General features: G+C 32.0%; 1 protein-coding gene across 1 annotated transcript; it reads left to right on the top strand.

Annotated features, from left to right (window-relative positions):
• Nucleotides 1-5,883: 5,883 nt before the first annotated feature.
• On the top strand, nucleotides 5,884-19,578 carry LOC118183713 (uncharacterized). Its single transcript, XM_035353305.2, has 5 exons — nucleotides 5,884-6,029; nucleotides 9,759-9,906; nucleotides 11,749-11,894; nucleotides 17,041-17,152; nucleotides 19,355-19,578. The coding sequence occupies exons 1-5, from the start codon at nucleotides 5,993-5,995 to the stop codon at nucleotides 19,491-19,493; spliced, it is 582 nt and encodes a 193-aa protein (XP_035209196.1). The 5' UTR covers nucleotides 5,884-5,992; the 3' UTR covers nucleotides 19,494-19,578.
• Nucleotides 19,579-21,899: the final 2,321 nt, after the last annotated feature.

Genomic DNA, 21,899 nt, shown 5'->3' with positions numbered 1-21,899 from the left:
AATAAATGCTTATTTCCTATTGCATAATTATTCTAAAATATTTTTCATAATAATTAAGGTTTATAAAATCAAATCCAAAATAAAAAAATCATAAAAACGCAGAACCATAAAAACAAAAAAAAAAACTTTTTTTTTGAATAAAAATCCGAAGGCTTTCAGATTTTTTATTACACCCAAAAGGGCATTTTTAACATTTTGTGTGTTATCTTTGTTTATTAAATATTGTGTTTTTCACACACAAAATTCAATTCAACAACAATATTACAAAATATTTTAAAAACAGCGCATGTTCAGAATTTCCATTAGATAGTCTCGCAGGCTGAAAATAAAAATGTTTTTTCTATACAGTGTTGCCATAGCTCTCTTTGAAATCGCTGAGTTTGTTAAAAAGAAATTCGTTAAAACTTTACAAAATGTAAACTAGATATTAAAACGAATGCGAAACTCCAAATTCGGGCTTCCAGGCGCCTATGCCTATTACGTTACTCAAAATTTGATGGCTCTAAGTACCGTCGTTTTTCCACAAAGCAAGAAAAATGCATACATTCATTCACATTCTCCTTTTCTTAATTTCTTGTAAAGTAATACATTTTAAAATAATTCTAAGCTAACGCTCCTTTGAGCAAAAAAGTTGTTGAATGCAAATTTAATTTAAAGCAGTTAACAGTTTTAAAAGTCTGATAAATTAAAACGTTAAAATAGCATTATAGGATTCAGAAGGAAAGTAAACCCAAATTCGTTAGAGTTTACAAAGTTATCAAATGGTATCTGTCTAAGGAGATAAGACTATCTACAACTCTCTATCTATCTATCAAACTACCAATATTCAACGATTTTTTATCCGTCGGCAGCTAATGCTCGAAGTCTTCAAGGCTGTTTGATGGATTTCAGTATTGCATTCTTATAACCATACAAATAATCGAATGCTAACTGCTCCTAATTTCAAAAAGCAAGACATTATTAAATACATGTGATATATTTTAGTGTATCCAGAAGATGTTAAAACGTAATTCAGTCTGCTGGATGTCTGGGTTGGTGGTAAGGAAAATGTCCCACATTTGTGAGAATATAGGAAACTTCAGCATTTTTCTCAAAAATCTATGAGAGTAAAAATTCTACATATTTGAATAAATTAATATTTACCATACTTTAGTATTTTAGGTAAAAACGGGCAGTTTATGGTGTGCAGATAATACAAAAAAAAAAGTACCTCAGTAGTCTAATAGAAGAGTATAGGAAACGATAATCTGTGATAAGGAAAGTACATTTCGCCTATTGATCCCACAATCTCAATTTCATTGTTCGTATAATTGTTATATTATCTGTATTCGATTTTCTATTATTTTATCAGAAGGAATGTGAAATTTTGAAGGGCGTGCAAAATTAGATATTAAACTGGAAAGGCTTGAATACGTTCGTGCTGTAATAATTTTTGTTGCTTATCTTTATGAAAGATATTAAAGCTTGATTATTTTTAAGAATTATAGAAATTGCATTAAATTATGTAAGGGATATCATGAATCAAATTTCACTTCTTCAGTGCACGTTACGTTATAAATTCTTCTATCATTCTGGTTCAGAAAAGTAAAACATATGTGGTGAAACATCTCATTGCAATCGCCTTTGAAAAGGATTGATTTCACTTCCAATTAAATAAACAATAATATTGAACATCATTGATTCTTATGATCTCCAGACTGACTAATTAAAATTTAATTTATCTTACTTTGAATTTAGGTAATTAATTAACTTTTATTTCCTCTTTCAAAATAATGAAAGAAAAATTTTCGTTAAAATTGCTTAACTCAAGCTTCAAATTAGGCAGATATTGGAGCTCGATGGAACTGAGATACCAGATGAAATTAATAAAACATGAAAAACTAAAAGTCTAGACTTATTAAAATAATTTTGAATAAATCCAGATTTCACCTTACAAGATATTTCTTCCGCCTTATTAGCATGCCTTCGTGGTGTAATGGTCAGCACACTCGGCGTGTATTCGAGAATTCCGAGGTTCGAGTCCCGGCGAGGGCAATGGTCATTTTCCATCACCCCTGCTTCGAAATAACCTAGTGTCTCTATAACCTTAATTTACATAGCAGAAACGAGAGCCAATTTCCCTCAGAAAGTTCTCCAACTTTTCCCTTGGACAGATAGACCTTTTATACCTTATTATTAGTAATTAATTAAGCTAACAAAGGAACATTTACATATAACTGTAAATCGGAAAGAGGATTACATTACTTGGGATGAAAAAAAAATGGGAGTTTCAGGTAAGTAATCGATTCATTACATCGAAGCACTAGGTGCAATCGACTGGAGAATAACTTTAAAGGAACATATGTTTCTTGCCGTTAAACTGTTTTTCTATCATTTCTGGTCCCATTTGATTAATACAGTTTATTGCGATATAAAACTCTAGACCACCAATAATAGGTTTTAAAAATAGGTTTTAAACAGGTTTTAAAAACTCAGCATAATTTTCAAATAAACCCATTAATTTTTACCGGTTGAAATTCTCTTGTTTTCCTATTCAGAGTTCAATATTCGCTGTATTACAAACACTTTGTTTTTAATTAAAATCAAATGAAAAAATTATGCGAACTTAATTATGTAAAAAAATTAATAATATTTTTATCACCAGCCGTGACTGTAGATTGAAACTAAAACAATTTGTTTCAAACTACCTCCATGCCTGGGCTCAGATGAATTTTATTACGCGACAGTCAATGTTTCACTTAGCTGCAACTTAAGGTTATTAAATGAGGAGAAAGGAAACCTATATTGCTGAGAATTATCCACTAGACACCCCTTTGTTTTTGCTATCCCAACTAGCAGCTCGGTTATCTTCCTGCAATCATCACAAGGAAGGATCTCCTAATCCGAAGTTATATTTGTCATAAGAATTTTTTTCTCTCAGCTTGGCTACATTTCTAAGCACACCTTATTTTTTCTGCTACTAAATAATGGTGACTCATTTTCCGTTTCCTTATTTATCTCTGACGCTTTTTTCTTACCACACTTGTGTTGGTATCTTTGGTATAGCTTTTGAATTTTATTTTCTGTCACTTTTGGAAATCTAGGAAGAATACAGGATAGGCTTCGAGGACCACAGTTTGAGATAAGCTGATGTAAAGGATGTAAAAATGCAGCTGTTTTAACCAATATGTTTTCTAAAAAGCTTTTAACCAATAGTGAGGTTCAAATGTAATTCCAATAGGAGGAATTTCAGATTTCCTAGGGAATTCTTTTCTGATATTGATTTAATCATCTTTTGACGAATAACTAAAATACTTTTTGATATCATCCTGCTCACACTTCGCTCTCCAGTACTTCTTGGATCAGTCATTGTTCATTATCTTTCAAGATACTATTTCCATTGCAACAGCAGCCGGTAATTGGTTTTCATGTGTTTAAACACTAATCCGTAATTAGTGAAATAAAATTTAAGCATTTTCTAGATAAGCTATAATCTTACAGAACGCATCTTTCATTTCAATGAATAAGCGTATCAAAATAAATTAGAAATTCATCAGATTTTGGAGATACTGTGCTAAGATTATCTTTCACTTACTATGTAAAACATACTTACATAAGTTTCTTTTCCTAACAGTTTAAATTAAAAATACATTTGAATAATATAAATAATCAAGTACACTTCTGATTAAAATTTTGAAACTTATGTTCGATCAAACGATTAAGCAGTTGTTTAAGTCAAACACGTATCTATTTATACTGAAATGTGAAATAAAGAAATGAATTCGAAATAAACTCATTATTTGAAATTTTGGAATCTCTTAAAGTAGTTCTTTAAATAGATTGTTCATTCAAAGCATTTTCATGGATTATTTTTTTTCCATACTTTGTATTGAACAGACAAAATATATGAAGCTTACTCATTTATGGCTAATAACTTCACTTAATTCGTGAAACCGTTTAAACCCTTACAGTTTAATTTCCTTAACTATGATTAAATGATTTCTCCTAACGACAAAATCATAACATGCACATTCAAAATCTGATAAGATAAAGTGTGGTGTAAATCGCGTTTATTGACACAACTCGGGGAAAATCCACCACCTGCAATCTTACATGTATTCAGTAGTTACGTATTATTCTATCTTTCAAAGCTTAATAAGTACTACAATTGATAATATATTTTTCGCACTCCTACATAATTTCCATTTCTACGTTTCTTACACGATTGCGTATTTTAAATCAATATCAGGATAAAGCGTGCTTTTCTTCAGCTAATTAATTCATTTTGCATTTGATAGTGATAGCTGCAGATTTATTCCAATACTCACTCGTCATTTCTATAACTATTATGTGTTTACAACTCAGAACTGCATATTTATTTACGTTAATAATTCTATTTTTATGTGCAATACATAAAAGCAAATCTTCAGAGAAGACATATATTTTGTCTTTATACCGTTATGAACCTTGCCAGTCAATAAGTTCTTCGTTTTCGAAAGAGTTTAGCTTTTCTAAATACTTTATAATGAATTAACAAAATGTCAGATATATTATTTATTATTTTTCGAAGTCTTTCGTTTTCTTAAGTTTTCGTTCGCTAAATTAATTTTTAGCCCAAAGGGCATTAGACCAGAAGGGCTATTAATTTCGTATTTGGCATTTTGTGTTGGTTCACTATAAACAGCATTTCTTTTTTTATATTGCTGCCATCAAATATTAGAACCCTTCGTTATATTTAAAGAAATTACATAATGAAGAATATGCATGAATGTACGTATGCTTCTCGCATTGTTTAAAACACGATGGCACCTAGAGACATCACATTTTGAATAACATAGTCCTCCTCGAATATGGGAACCTAGAAGCCCAAATTTGCAATTTGTTTATGACCTATTTCATATTTTGTAAACCGTTAACGAATTTTTTATTAAAAACCTCAAGGATTTCAAAGGGCGCAATGGCAACACTGTACGAAAATGCAATGGCAAAACTGTACAATGAACGAAAGAAAATATTTTTATCTCCAGCTCGCGAGACTGTGTAGCGGAAATTCTAATGATATGCTCTTATTAAATTATTTTGTGATATTGCTGTTAAATCGAATTTTATGGTTTAAATGCGAAGAACATGATAGTTAATAAATAAATGTAACACACAAAACGTTAAAAAAAGTCTTTTGGACGTAATGTAAAATCTGAAAACTTTCAGATTTTTTTTAAATACGTTTTAATTTTCTAAATTAATTTCCTAAGATATTACTTTTATATGTATTATTTACCTTTGATTTTCTATGGATATGAATGTTAACCGTTTTTTAAAAAATATTTCTTTTACAATTACTTAAATAAAAAATTTCCTAGTTTAAATTACTTCGTCTGCTGCTAAAAAATTCGTTGTTTCTTTGTGAGAGCTTTAAGTATCATATTTTGTCCCTTGAGAAAAATAAAATATTCTAACCAAATTCTGTAAAATACGTCGGTCAAAGTAAGAGAACAATAGAATTTTGCACTGAAGAAAAGTGATCTTAATTATAACAAGTGAAGAAATTAATGAATCTTCCACTATTTAACATTTTTAATTTCTTAATCAACAAACATTACTTCTGTTATTAGTTATGCATTAGATTACATTGAAGTGTTCCTAATTCTTGAACCTTATTACCTTTCATTAATGATTTTATTTTTATTCGAATTCTTTTTAACAATTTAATCCTATTGTCTGTTGTATTTTTCCCCTTCATTTATGTTGTATTCAATAAATGGCGCTCACATCATTACTTTCTCCACTTTCATATATTTGTTTTTATTTCGATTGCCTTAAGTGATGTTTTTATTTTTGATTATCCATTGGCTTATTTAAATGACAAGTACGAATAAGTTCATTTCTCATTGGGAACCGGTTTTACTGGTTAGCTCTTCATTAAAATGCTTCAATAAATCATCTTTGAATTCCCTTCGATCCGTTTCATAGCTCAGGATTACATCGATCTGGTAGTCTGCCTTTTTCTTTGAAGATGCTGTATCTTATTATTTTCATTGCTACGGAAGGGGGTGAGTAAACTTCAAACAATTAATCAATGCAAGAAATATATGCATTATATAGCCGCTGTAAATGATAATTATATTAGGCACTTGATCCTGCACAAATTTTATTAACTATTTTAGGCACTAACTATAATGCAAGGTTTATTTCGAAAGGACAATAAATCAATGTATAATCGACTAGAATGTATATATCGGGATTCTTTTCCTGTATTTGTCGTAGATAATGACACAGTTTTTAAATTTCATTTGGCTTTTCTACATCAGTTACAGGTCTTAGAAACCATACTTTATAAGTTAGTTAATCTATCGCTATTTATATTAAATTAGTATACGTGCATGAGAAACAAAATTTTATCTTATTGAAGAGAGTTTACTAAAATTTAGAATTAGGCTAAAAATTGCCAATTGATTCCAGAACTGAAATTTAGAATAAGGCATAATAATAAAGAATAATAAAATTTAGAATAAATCATGTCTTCTTTCTTTCTTCTGTTATATTTTTCCTATAGCTTGTTGTCTTCTTTTGTATAATTTTAAACCAGCTGAGTTGTCTTCAGAGAAGCAAAACATTTCTTTTAATAGACGAAAGTTGTACAAAGCTAGCTTGCAAAATAATGGATAAAGTTTTTTTTTTTTTCCACAAGCAGTTTAACTGTTCTAACTGCATTATTTCCATCATCGAAAAGAGCTCAAAGTCTTTGGCTTTCAACCATTACTCTTAGTTATAGATTACTAAAAAATAAATATAAGTTTGTATTTATAACTCTTTTAAACTTCTGTGAATTAAGTTTTTTTAATTAAACGAAAAAACATTTATATTATATTTTGAACTTTGTTTTGATACCTTTTTATGCAGTTTTGCGTCATTGATGAAAAGCGTTTCATATATTCATATTATGGCATTTTTAATTAGGAAGATTATTAAATATTAATCATATTTGAAAACCTACATGAGTCGCTGGTTAATCTCTCGAATGAAGATGAAGTACGTAAGGTTAACTTTTCAGCACTTGGTAATGCTTCCGCATTTTGCATTTTAATGTTTTACGAAAAATTAAATAATGACCAATGAAATCTGGCCAGATGACTAAGAAATTAAGCGGACTGTATATGAGTCCGTTATATTTTTCAACCAGTTATGTACATTTATATTATAATTGGAGCAATAATTTTAATTATTAGTGATCCTTTTCATTATTAATGATCATTAGAATTATGTTTCGATAGAACATTATTAACAGAAATGCTACAGATTGAAAATCATGGTTCAATTAACAGTTATGTATAAATACATACTTTTGTACATTATGCAAAAAAAAGGGGGGATAGCTCTATACCTCCCGTTCTACTGGGCCGATTGACGAAATTAAAATTGCATTTCTCATGTCTCGAAACGCGACTTAGGATATATAACAGATTTATATATAGCAATGTTCCAACGTAGGTATTTTAACACAAAATATATCCTAAGTCGGGCTTACGAGACATGAAAAACGCAAATTCAGTTTCATTAATCCGACCAGTAGAACGGGAAATATACAACTGCCCCCCTCTTTTTTTCTGCAGTGCATATATTACATCTAAAAAACCTTAAAAATCGATTGAAATTCTCAAATGTAGCAGTGCGCAAGTAAAATTCAACTACATCAGTCGCATTTTGCAAGAAGACTACTGAAATATTTGTGAAAAAATAAAAATAAAATAAAAATACAATCAAATTTTACATTACGCCCAAAGGGTCGTTTTTTCATTTTGTGTGTTATCTTTATTTATTAAAATTCATGTTCTTCACACTTAACCATAAAACTTAATTCAACAGCAATATCTCAAAATAATTTTAAAATGAGCATATCTTTAGAATTTAAGATACACATTCTCGTGTAAAAATGTTTTTTACTTCCTTGTACGAAGTAAAAAGGAAGTATTGTAATCGCGAAAAATTTCAGGCAGCATATTTCAACGAAAATACCCATTTTGACCGCTATCGAATGCAATTTAATGATGTTTTCGCGTGATATCTGTACGTAAGGACAGAATAAAAGACTCGTTTCCTCCAAAAAAATTATAAAATACCTTATAAAGTAATTAAGAAATTTTCTCATCAGTTATAAAATTAATTGAAAGAAATAAAAAGAATAAATGAACAGTGTACTTATAAGGGGAACTTTTCTTTAGTCAAGGCTTAGTAATGTAGTTTTCCATAGATACATAAATCAGTAATGAAGTATCTTTATCAAAAAATGAGTTTCAAACTCCATTGTCTTTGTTGATTTAAAGATTTATCAGCGCACATTGGTTTCCCTTATTAATAAACATTTATATGGAATGTGACGATAGCTTTCATTTTTGAATGCCTATTTACGAATTCCGTTTACTCACGGCACATATTCCTTACCAGAACTAATTCCACAACCTCCTCCATCGTTTCTTCAGTATGACTAATTTCGGGCATATATTTGATTCCTTTGGTTCTGAGGTTTCGAGTTTAGGTGAACGGGTTGGCTGCATGTCTATTGATGCATGTTGAATGTCTGTTTACGAATTCTCTTTAGGCACGATAAATATTTTCCCACTAGAATTAATTCCGAAACCTCCTCCTTCAGTGCTACTAATTACACAAATAATTCTCTCTTTTAATGCATCGTAGTGCAGCGACGTATATTTGGTTCTTTTAATTCTGGGAGTTCGAATCCTGGCGAACGGGCTGGCTGCATGGGCATTTTCGTGGTTTTTCGTATACATAAGACCAGAAAAAAAAGTCCCTTAGAAATTCCTTCGGCAGACAACCTTTACCATGATTAAAGAAACCAAACCAATCCTTTGGTCTTCAATGAGGAAAAATGTACAATTCAAGTATATTTTTTCCAATAGCGGGCATTAACCATTATAGGTGTTGGTCACTACAAGACTGGAGGTGGTGGTCCCTGTATTATGCAGGCACCTAACAAGTGTACTATCATTGCTTCCTATGAGAGTACAGACAATTTACATTTATGCCTTCTCCGGGATTCCAACTCGATCCCTTCTCAGTCAGAGTCACTAACCACATTCCATGTATATCAAAATAACTATTTTATGAATGTCATTTTTGAAGAAGAGTGAGCGAATTTCATGTTAGTATGCTAAGAACTCCTAGTTGTACATGATTTCCAGTGTGGATACAAATATTTCTACTCAGCGCTGTTCCTCTGCATAGGTCCGTGGAATATTTGATTCGTCGATGAAATAATATGATAATTTTTAACGCATATTTCAGTTAAGATACTTTAACTATTATTCGAGAAATAATCTATTCACGCCGTCATACTACAGGTAGAAGTTAGGTTACCTCTTCACTATTACCACAGGTAACTGAACCTAGACAAATGTTCAGCTTTCGCCCCGGATGGAATTCGGAAGAAAAATGACCGGAGAACAAATTGAAGACGCCACGCCCCTCTTCCCTTACCATCAACCTCTCGTGAATATTTTGTCTCACCATGTATTTTGAGTGCTTTCTTGCTGCACAAACACTATTGGAAATCGAGCCTTTAGTAGGCAGTCAAGGACACTAACCACTATCCCATCTGAGCAAAGAAGACGAAAAAAGGGGCGTTTGTAAAGGGTCTAGTTTATTTACATCAGTATTGCATTTTAGCCCTTTTAATGTGACCATTTCAATCCTAATATTTTTAAGCAGGTAACAAGAATTTTTTGTTATATATAAAAAATATTTAAGAATATGATACTTTCCAGTGCTGTCGGCTGAAGGTGAGTCTAATGACGATCTCTGTCCTGCTTGGGGTTCTATGGCCTGTGCTAATGATCTCAAAGGGGATCTACTTTATCTTGATGACAATACACCACTAGAAGAAAATAAAGAAATCTTCGAAAGAAAATGCGAGTGAGTTTTTCTTAATTTTCTTTTCAAATTTATACATTTGTGGCTAAGAATTAATAAGAAAATTAAATGCTTTCTAATGTGAAAGAAAGAAACTTTAGAAAATGAATATTTTTAATCAACTCAAATTACCGCTATACAAATATGAATTATGCTTGAATTTCATATCTCTTCTGCACGCCTTGTCTTGTTTTGCGCAGAAAATGTAACACAAAATATAAAACAGAAATATTTCCACAGACATTTTCTCTTTTACCTCATTGACTTTTATTAATTTTTTAACAAGAGTGTGAACACTATATCACACAAAACCTATATATCTCATAATTATCTGAAAATGCCACATTGTTCATTTGGAAGACTCCGGAGCTGATTTTTTAATATCTGTGAAAAACTAAGATAATTTTAAATTTAAATGACCATTCTCGAAGAATGGAAAATAAGACGTTAATTAGTAATCAAATTATAAAAGACGATAAATTTCAAAATCTCTTTTATTAGACACGGCAAAAGAAGAAACCATACTCAATTTTTAGGTAAATCAAACTCCTTGATCCTTAAATTTTTATTTTTTTGCAACAAATTAAAAACTCTTATGTGCTAAGCAGTAATAATTACAGAAAATTTTGTTTAGAATTATCTTTTATTCTAATTCTTCAAAATTTAAATCATTGTTTATCCATTCTCCGTGTTCACAACGAAATTTATTAGCATTATTCAGACGTAATGAAGTGGAATGTCAGTTGTTGGAGATTGTCGATATTACATTAATTCGAATTGCAAAATTGAGTTAATTATAAAGATGGATGAGTTAATTCAGAATGAGTTAATTTTTTATTCTCAATACATTTGATTGGATAATTAATACCACTGTAAAATTAGTACTAGCTGTTTGAGCTTTAGTTTCATTTACATCACCAATGTTATATAAGAGTCATATGACACTGATTAGTCTCGAAAAGATGCACTGCAGAAATTTTTTTTTTTTATTTTTAGAATAGAGAAGGGAAATACAAAATTAAAACTAAGCATTAAGGTACTATTGCTAATTTAAATTATAATTTATATTTACATATTTTTTTATCTTACACACACACGCACATATATATATATATATATATGTAAGATAAAAAATATATGAATTAAAATTATAATTTAAACTAACGGTGAAACATTAATTCTCCCTCTCTATTCTAAAAACCGCAATAACTTCTCTGGATTGCGTCATTTCTGCAGCTGTGATGACGTAATAATTAGAAACTGAAACTACCATTGTAAATCAAAACTTTTCTCTTCGCGTGCTTCCATCTAATAACTACGCACTTCAGTTCTTGTGTGTGCTGTGCTTGTACGCGAATTCACTATGCTGCTTTCTATTGTAAAAATATCAATAATGTAAACGTTCTTGAACAGGCACGATTAGCGTGCCAAGTGATCTTTGGCCACATAATGTCAACTGGAAATAAAAATGGAATTAAAATCGCCTCATCTGCCAAGTTTTATTTACGAAGTCAGTACCTTAGCTTACGCAATAAGAATACTTCCTGTTCAATATAGGATAACTACGCATCAACAGTGCTCCTTTCCTTGCTTTTATTATGCCATACATATAAAATTTGTTAACATATTAAAAAGGTTATAAATTTTAATAACATCAATGTATTATTAAAATATCATATAAATCATAAAAATCATTCTGTCTTTTTTCTTTGTGTTTGATGCACGTTGAATGATGTGAAATAAATGTAAATGAAATTTATTTTGATTATAACTAGAATTATTCCTAAAATATACTTAATTATGTTTTCTTTGGTTAATATGTAACTTTTCTTTTCCCAAATATAGGAATACTATGCCATATATAAAATGTGTGCTCGACTTCGGAGCCAGCCATTGCCCGAACATTTCAGAAAACATACATTATGAAGGTTTCAAATATGAGTACGCCACCTATTCTAGAATTTGTGACAAGAATGATGAAATTAATAAGTGTAAGTTTTCATTATGGTAAAAATTATTTTCTGCTGTAAAATAATTTGTATACATCTAATCAGAAAATGTCCACAGTTTGTTAAAAGTGTGTGTGTGTGTGATTATGGCAAAGCCTCGAGGGCTATCTGCCTAAGAGGAGGGATGCCTTCGTGGAGGACTTTCTAAGGGAAACTGGCTCGTATACACGTTACACATGGGGAAAACCACGAAAACGCCCATGCAGCCAGCCCGTTCGCGGGATTCGAACCTCGGACCGAACTACCAGTGTTCAGCGACTTTACCGCTCGGCCGCTGGTGGGCCAGTTTGTTAAAAGAAGAGCATTCTTAAGAAATCGTACATTAATCGAAATGGTGTAAAATGAAAAGGGCGGAAATGTTTTCAAGTCCTCTATGGAACATGTGAATTACTAAAATTACCTGTGAAAGAAAAATAAATAATTATATAAAATCTGAGGCTGACTAAAAAAATTACTTAAATTATATCTGGTCTTCATCTCCGTCAACGTAATTATTCTATATAATACATATAACGGGTGGCCGTAATTAAACTGACAGTGCTCACAGTGTTCTGTAGCGCGATCTATTTGCGAGAATGACGCCACATTTTGTAGGAAGATTAAACAAGACGAGGGAGAAAGAATTCCGCGAAAAAAATAGTTCCAAAAGTCACCGCTAGGGGAATATTTGACGCTGTGTAATAAAAAATAGAGTGTTAACAAATGCAAATCAATACGGAAATTACCTTTTATTTTGCATTCAAATGAGGTTCAATGTGGCTGCCGTTGTTGTGGACCACATATTGCATTCTGTGTATGCACAACAGCAGAAAGTAACATGTCTGCAGGAATCTCCCGTACAGTCCGTGAGATGTTATCCTTCAACGTAGCCAGGTCCTGGACCACTCCTTGATAGACCTTAGACTTAAGGTAACCCCATAGCCAGAAGTCGCATGGGGTAAGATCAGGCGACCGCATGGGGTAAGATCAGGTGGCCATGCAGTTGGAAAGTAGCGGTTAATGGCTCTTTCTGTTGTGAATTTCTGTCGTAGCATCTGTTGCACCCGTACAGCAACGTGTGCAGGGGCTCCATCTTGCATGTAAATTATTTCCCCCAGGCATTGTCTTTGCTGAAGTGACAAAGCTGTTCAACATGTGGCGATATTTCTCTGCGGTAACAGAACAGGTTTTCGGTCCTGTCGGGGTAATGTTCTCATAGAAGAATGGACCTACGATAAATTCCGCTGTGAACTCACACTAAACAGTTACCTTTGGTGAATGTAAGGGAATTGCTGTGACTGCATGTGGTGATTTGTCATCCCAAATTCGGCAGTTCTGGGTACTCACAGTTCCATTCAGGTAAAAGTGGGCCTCGTCTCCCCATAAGATTTTCCACATCATCCACCTCCATTCTGGCCAAGCATCATCCACCTCCATTCTGGCAAGAAATATGAGAGCAAAAGTCAATCGCTTATCATGGTCGGGGTACAGTAACTCCTGTACACGGCTGATCTTGTACGGATAGAAGTTGATAATCTTTCGTAAGATTTTCCATACCGTACTGTAAGGCATATCCATAATAAAAGGTAATTTTATTCCGTATTAATTTGCATTTGTTAACACTCTATTTTCTATTACACAGCGCCAAATATTCCCCTAGCGGTGACTTTTGGAACTTTTTTTTTTTTCGCGGAATCCTTCGTCCCCCGTCTTGTATAATCTTCCTACAAAATGTGGCGTCATTCTCACAAATAGATCGCGCTGCAGAATCCTGTGAGCACTGTCAGTTTAATTATAACCACCCAGTATATGCCATTGCAAAATATAAAACTAAGCTAAAATATTAATAAATAAATAAATACAATTAGAAGTGTTTTTACTGTTAGTGTAATGTTACTTTTACGCTGTGAAGCATTTTGAATGTTTGATGAAAAAACATTTCATGCTGTTATTGCTATTCTAATATAACAACAACAACAATAAAAAGGAAGAATCTGAAAGCTTATTTGTGCTACCGATCCTTTGGGCAAAAAATATTAAAAAATACAGGACTCCAAATATCCGAATCAATTGGGACCGGAACCTAATCGGATAATTGGATTTTCCCAGAAGAAAAGATCTACGTATTCTTTAATTAATCACTGTATGTTGAAAATGAGGGGGAACTACTTTTAAAGAAAAAGTGGTTTTAATTAATTAAAATGAAAAGATAACACTTCTACGTACATATTATACAGCATACTGTAGAGTACTTAGAAGTACTGAAATGTATTGCTTGCTAAACATCTCGGTCAAAATAAGCTGCTTGACTGTCTTCATCCGTTTTCGGGCAAGTCGCGCATTCGTTTGACAATGAGAAGTTGCATGTGGCCGCACACTTAATTTTTTTTCTTAAATTCTGAACGTGATTCGGATAGTCGGAGTTCGGATAATTGGAGTTGTACTGTAGCATATCCTTAGCATTTCCGACAGATAGTCTCGCATGCTGGGTATAAAAATGTTTTATTCCCTACAGTGTTGCCACTACTCGCTCTGATATCGTTGAGTTTTTTTAGCCAAAATTTCGTGAAAGTTTTACAAAGTAAGAAATATATAATAAAACAAACTCGAAATTTAAATTCGGGCTTGCAATTTTCTATATTCGGATGGAGGACTACGTTATTCAAAATATAATGGCTGTAGGTACCGTTGTGTTTTCACAATGCGAGAAACATACGTACATTCACGCAGATTCGTCATTATTCTATTTCTTTAAATATTACGCAGGGTGATAAGATTTGGTAGCAACTATTTGAAAAGCTATTCAACGCAAAATGCCCTTTTGAGACTAATATTCTGTGTGGGCAAACGCCCCATTGTGCTAATAAAATAAAATCTTTAGACTGGCGAAGATTTTAAAATCTTTTTACGTATTTCTGTGCCACATTAGTAATTCTTAAATTATTTCAAATTTTTCATTATTACGACGCTAAAATTAGACAAAATACTAATCACATGATGGCTTGTGAAGGTTTACATTATGAGTTATTAATTATTTAAGAAACACCAAAAATTATCTTAAAATTTGTTTGATATTAAAGCTGCCCATTTTATGCAGCAGTTCTTTTCCGGAATGTGTTTGTATTTTCAGAAATTCTGAAAATTGGTCTTTCAATCCTGTTATTATTTCAATATTACTTTAATCCAGGTATTGTAACGTCTCAACACTCGGGTTGGATGAAAAGAAATGAGCAGTTGTCTTTTAAATATTTATTTAAAAAAACTTAATAAGAATTTCTTGAATACTAATAAGTAAAATAATCAAAACATTACAGCCATAATACAAAGAATGGCCGCTGAATGCGGCAACGACGCGGGTTGCGACTTCTTTCGAGCAAATTGTCTTGCTAACGCCCAAGTACTTACGTTGTGGCTTTTTGCCAAGCGGGAGAAAGAGAAGGAGTTTTAGGAAGCAAGCCGCTTGCCACTGTAGTTTTACGAGTTTTCACTCGGTTGCTGGTTGCCTTTAAGGCCAGAGGTTTAGCCCTCTTGATAATGGCAAACGCATTGTAGTTTAAGCAGCTCGGCGTACTACATACGTACCTTTTTTAAATAAAGGCCAGTCTTAGTGCTAGGCATTTGTATACTAATTCAAAGTTAGCTTTTAGTTAGAGTTTTAGTGTTTTAGTTAGTAGTTTTTATATTCTTACGTTCAGACCACAAGTGGTTGGTCTCTGTATTCCGAAGTTCGGAAATATTTGTAAAGTATTGAAAATAAAGGGTTTCGTATACCCTTCCTGCTTGTGTTTTGTACTTCACACCTTCTTGAACATAGCTTGAGTAAGCTCCCTGTTCCTATTCAGGATCATTCATGTTTCCAACGCAAATCAAGAGAAACACAAGTCCTGACATAGTGAATTAAAATTTTCTGCATCTTCAAGTGTCTTTTTGCAGCGTGGGACCAACTTTTAGTTTTTTGCACCGAAAAACCTGCCGTCTTGCCTACTGGCCGAACCGCTTATTTCTGCGTAGAAACTGTAATTTAAATTTTAAGCATTTCTTTTTTAATCGTTTTAATTGTATTTGGTGTTTTATGTTTTTCTATATCTTTCAATTTTATTGAAAATATTTTGAGTTTTTATATATTTTTGCCTTGCCGTGGAGTGAGAACTAAATTAATTGAATGAGAAATCTATTTCTAATGAAATTCGAGGAAATAAATTTAAATGAAATGCTGAAAAAGATGCGTTTAGTTTAATATTCCGTACAATAAAGTCACATCAAATTTTTATTACTTGTTGCAGTGAAAATGAATGATATCTAGTGGTTTAGGGTAAAACAAAGGTAAAATTATTTAACCAATCAAAACATAAAATTCAGTCTTTATCTGAACTGCAGTTAACTTGAAGAGAAAGTTTGAGAAAAATTAAACTTGAGAAACTTGAGAAGAGAACGTGAGAAAAATTAAAAATAGATAAAATAAAAAAGAAGATAATAAATAGATATCTCGTTATTGCACTCTTTTGCTTTTCAAGAAAATACCAGAATATGTTCATATAATGAAAACACCTCATTCAGTTGTTTTTTTATTCAGTTATTTAGAAAACTGCTGTTTACTGTAGCGAATTTGCGGTGACATCGGATTCGCTTTCTATGCTTTGAATTCAGTTCTGTTGAACGTTTGAGTAGTTTAAAAGATAACTACCGTGAGATATTGCAATATTGTGCGCATATCTGTGGAAATTTAAGCATTTTTGTTTTATTTGTTGTGATAATAATAAATTTTATTCACACTGATCGGACTTGTGCATTCGATTTATTACAAACCCGTGCGCACGCAACAATATCTGAACTATATATGTTTGATTCATTATTAATCCGTATGGTTTAATCTGTAACTTTATTTAATCTTTAACTAGCAGCATGTATTCCAAATAATTTGATTATCCTTCTATTATCTCCATCTCGTTTTTTAATATAAGTGTATACACATATGGCATTTTATATGCGTGTATACGTATATAGTTTGGCATTTTATATACATGTATACGTATATAAAATGCCAAACTCAAAAATGTAATAATACTGATATTTAAAAGCAATAATTTAAAATGAATTTGCCGATATTTAAAAGCACATATACAATTCATATTTTTTATTTATGTTTCAGGGTATGTAGAAAATGCCAAGTGTCTAAATACACAAATGGTAGAAATCTATAAAAAATGTGAAAAAACGCCAAAAATTCGTGGCCTGAGAGAGTTAACAAAGGAGATTTGTCAGTACGTATGGCTCATTTATTTCATAATTAGTTATCAATATCATTACGTTAATAAATTTAATTCAATATATACGTTATCATTAAAGTTTATAGCTCAGTTATTTTATAGAATGTTTAGTTATTTCATGAAACATCTGATCAAATCAGTTAAAATTTGTTACAAATTAATAATTCCACTCTTTCACTAGTTATTTTATGGAATAAATAATTTCAGGAACACTTGCCATTAATATCCAAATCCTGGTGTTTAATGAGCATATTATTTAAAGTTTTGTTATATTGAAAACAGAGCGCTGTTTTGTAACTGAAGACTGAGAAAAGATGTTGTTAATTTTAACTCTAGCGTAAAAATTGAATGACGAAAGTTTTTTTACCCGTTCAGTTCGAAATTACTTTTTTTCCGCTGCCTTTTGCAATATTGATTGCTGAATGTTTTTATTGTATGTAAACTTAATTTAAATCATAACCTATGTAAAATATTTTGCTTGTAATACAATATAAATCATTACGGATAACTTTCGAAAGCTTAGTTCTGACTTATTCTGTGAAAGTTTTTGGTAGTTTCGAACTTTGTCAATAATAACTAATCGCAGGTCATTTTGAGCCATTAATTTAGTTTGAATTTTCATGACTAATTATTAACATAAGCAACTATTACAAAGGGTATATGATAAATTATACTTAAGTAACTTGCAATATATCACTTTATGAAAATAGGGAGACAATGATTAAAGCAGAAAGATATTGAGTAAAATATTTGATTGAAATTTTGGTGTGCAATGGAAAATGTTAGTCTAAACAACAGTATTTTAATTGCTTGGAAACAATCATATGAAATTAAGTTTACAGTATTCGAAATTTGACTAATTTGCAAAATTGTAAATAGTTTTCCAGCGCATGTCCGAATTGTGAGCCATTTATTCTATGAGCTCTAAATTGTATCTAAATGTTGCTTCACTAAATTCTAATAAATTTATTTAAATGGCAATTATGGTAGTTTGGGCTATTTTATTTTCCTTAATAATGTAATTAAAATATTGCAAGTGTTTCTTCTTTGTTGCAAATTCTGGAAGTAAAAATATTGTAAATCGTAAATCTCCAGATAAACTGGCACATTGTTTAAAAATCTGAAGTTCAAAAATTTCTTATTAATAATATCAGAAATTTTAATTTAGATCGCTGTTCTTACGAACTGTCAAATTCAAAACGAACTTCAGCATAACTATAAAAGATGCTTCAAAATATTAATAAACATTATGTTATAATAGTCTCATGAGTAATAAAATAGAAAACATAGAACATAGAAGCATGCTGTTTGTAATAAACTGAATTTGTAAAAACGAATATTTTTCATTTAAATTTTGTATTTTATGTAGTAATTTTATTATTATTATTTTTGTTATTGTATATGAAAGGAAAAACGACTGTGTAGAGGTAGCATTCAAACGTTTCGTATAAACAATAATAATAAAATAATTTAAAGTGGTTCATCAGCTAATTTTGGGTGAATATAAATACAGTGGTTTTCCGTGGAAATAGATTCTGTTTGAGTCTGATCTCATCCTCTTGACAAAGTTGAATCAGATTTTAATTGATTTTTTTTATGTATTTCTGTTGTTTTCAAAACTGCTTCTAATTTTAAAGAAGTACTAAATTTTATATTTTTCCTTTGCAAAAAGCTAAAATTTTTTACTTAAAAACATTTTCAAAATAGTACATTACAACATGATATAAACAACGAAAGACGGGGCTTAATAATTTATAAAACTATTTTAAAACTTCAGTAGTGTGCTACTGAAAATGACAGAGCATATCATTATCTTTTGAAACATACTGAGCCATTTTTAAATTTTTTTAAGTCACAAGATTGTAACTTAATATATCTTTGACGTCAGTTTATAAGGTATTTCTCCCGCCTTCCTAGCGTGCCTTCGTGGTGTAGTGGTTCTGCACGCTGCGCCGGTATTCCAGAGATCCGTGGTTCTTTTCCCAACGAAGGCGTTTGCTCATTTTTCACCTCTCCCACTTTTCCAATTAACCTAATATTTTTACAAGTTTAACTTACGCATTGATAACGCCACTAGGAAGGTTTCAGCTGACTAAAAGAAAAATTAGTGTTACTTACTTGTAATATATACAGCTAAATAATATCAAGAAATGTTGATTAATAATTTTCAAAAAATGGATATGTTTATCTTTTCAGGATAGACAAAAGAAGAATAGAATGCAATTTTGAAGAAGTTGGAAAGAAATGTGGAAAAGAAGCTTTATTGTTAATGAAAGAAATAATGTCATCCTATACTAAAGTAATAGAAAAAAGCTGCAGTAAATTCGATTTTTGATGTATAACAATGCAGCAACTTATACATTTTGGAATATTAATAAATTATTTAGATGAGAATCAATAAAAGTGCTTTTGCTTCTTTATCATTACTTCATAGTTGAGTTAGATATACCTCAGAGATATAAATAATTTATCAATTAACGATTTGAGAGGCTGCGTAATAAGTTTTAAGAATATATGACTCCATCCATAATACCTGTAATTTTAAAGTTGGGCTGGGTATCATTTGTGTTCTCTTCATAAAAACTCATAATACACAGTGGTTGTGCAACATGTTTATTAATTTAAAAGTGTGAGGCCAAAAACACACCTGTCTATTGAAAAATGGCTAGTGGTAAAGGAAGCAAGAGTTCAAAACGATTTCACAGACAAATTTATCTAAGAAATGGGCATGTAACTGTAATTGTAATTGAATTATATAACCAAAATGCGCCACCTAGATGAGTCGCAAACGAATAAGAAAGACGATAAAGGACGTTGCGGTGTAATGATGTGAATATTCTTCTTTTCTTATTTTATCACTTTTAATTCAGATAAATAAATCGTAGTTTAGAAATAACTTGATAGTGCTTTATGAAAAAAGGAAGAAAGTGCCCAACAGTAAATTTTTTCAAAAACTGTAAGAAAGATAGTCCTAACAGTTTAATAACTCACTTAACATTTTCAATGTCCATGAAGTTATTGCACAACCCTACATAATATAAAGAAGTAAGCAAAGTAATTAAGAAGATATTTTGCAAATTAGCAAACTTTCTATTTTTTATTTCAGATCTCAAAGGGCTATGAATAATGGCCATCATAAATACACTAGGACGTTATTATTATTTATGAATTATTTTACTAAGTGGTTCGAAGCGACCTCAATTCCAGACCAAGAGCCTGTCACGACAGCTGAAGCTCTGTTACAGAACTGTGTGTCCAGGTTTGGGACTCCCCTCCAGATTCATTCCTCCCACAATGTATTGGAAATCAAGAAAACACAGCTGACCTGTTACAACCGCAGTGTGATGGCATGGTGGGGAGGTTTAGACGTACAATTCTGAACCATCTCACGCTTTCCAAGAACCAAGAAGTTCTGCAAACTGCCGCTGTTCCTGCTTGCTTACCGTAGTGCCGTCCGCGAGAGCACCGACTATTCTCCATCTCAGATGCTCTTCCTTCATGATCTCCGTCTTCCAAGTGACCTGCTCTTCACCCGCCCTCCAGACCTACATTCGTTGTCTGAGGAGTACGTGCAAGACCTCCAGGCCCGGTTGGAAACGGTACACAGGTTTGCTCGGAAGCGAACCAAGATATGAAGAAGAGATATGAAGCAAAAGCCACCGAACGTCAGTTCCAGGAAAACGACAAGACGTGGCTGTGGATTCCGAGTCATCTTAATGGTATTTCTCCGAAACTACAGTCGCATTGGGTAGATGCCTATACAGTTCTCAACAGACAAAACGACGTCGTAGTACGGTTCCGTAAGTCTCCCAGTTCCATTATGACATATTAGCCCCATACTATGCCCATAGTATATAATGGTTCTTTTTCGGGACTCCAATAATCATTATAAATCAATTTTCCTATATAATTTCTGTACATAACATGTACGTAGTTTCTTGTAAATAGTGTAAACATTTGTTTCTTTTATTTTTGTTTACTTTATTCTTTTGTTTTGTTAACGTTTTTAGTACTTAATTTGGGTTCTGATTAAGCACTCTACTGATCGGGGTGAGCACTCCTTGGGACGCAGTGCGTCGAAATTCCCAGTTGCGGTAAGATAACTTCCCCGTAAAGTGGGGTTAGGGTTCCCAGAAAGTAGCTGGGGAAGGCAGAGTTGCCAGATTTCCGCGAAATCACCCATTTGGTGATATGGCATAGATGGAGCGAGAACATTTTAGAACGCATTCTTATCTGTTTTCCCAAGAATATTCTCGAAATTATGTCAAAGCTATACATATCCTGCTCATACACCGAGCGGAAGTATCTCGAATTCAGTAGTGTAGTAGTGTCTTGAGTTTAGATATTAGCTTGAGAACGACTGACCGAATCTGGAGCTGTCATCATAATTATATCCTGAAGGTTGTGTTTCAGCATGTTTATTATAGTTTTTCTACAACTTTACCGTGTCTTTGGAACTGTCCTGTGTAATAGTAATAATAGTGCTTACTGGCGAATAAAGTGTGTTTTGATTCTTCATCAAGTGTTACCATCAATTACTCCAAATCCATTATTATTAATTACCAGTTGGAACAGTGAAATTACATTACTTTGTAGAGACATTAGGATTTTTTTGAAGCAAGAGAGATGAAAAATTAGCAATCGCCTTCGCCGGGAATCGAACCACGGACCTCTGAAATACCAGCTCAGTGTGCTGACCGCTACACCACGAATGCACGCTAGGAAGGCGGGAGAAATACCT

The sequence above is a fragment of the Stegodyphus dumicola genome, chromosome 2 (genome assembly GCF_044657685.1).
Source record: "Stegodyphus dumicola isolate Sdum_Otavi_A_Nest chromosome 2, ASM4465768v1".
Lineage (NCBI taxonomy): Eukaryota > Metazoa > Arthropoda > Arachnida > Araneae > Eresidae > Stegodyphus > Stegodyphus dumicola.
Note: the sequence above shows the minus strand (reverse complement) of the source record. Positions and strands in the feature narration are given on the sequence as shown.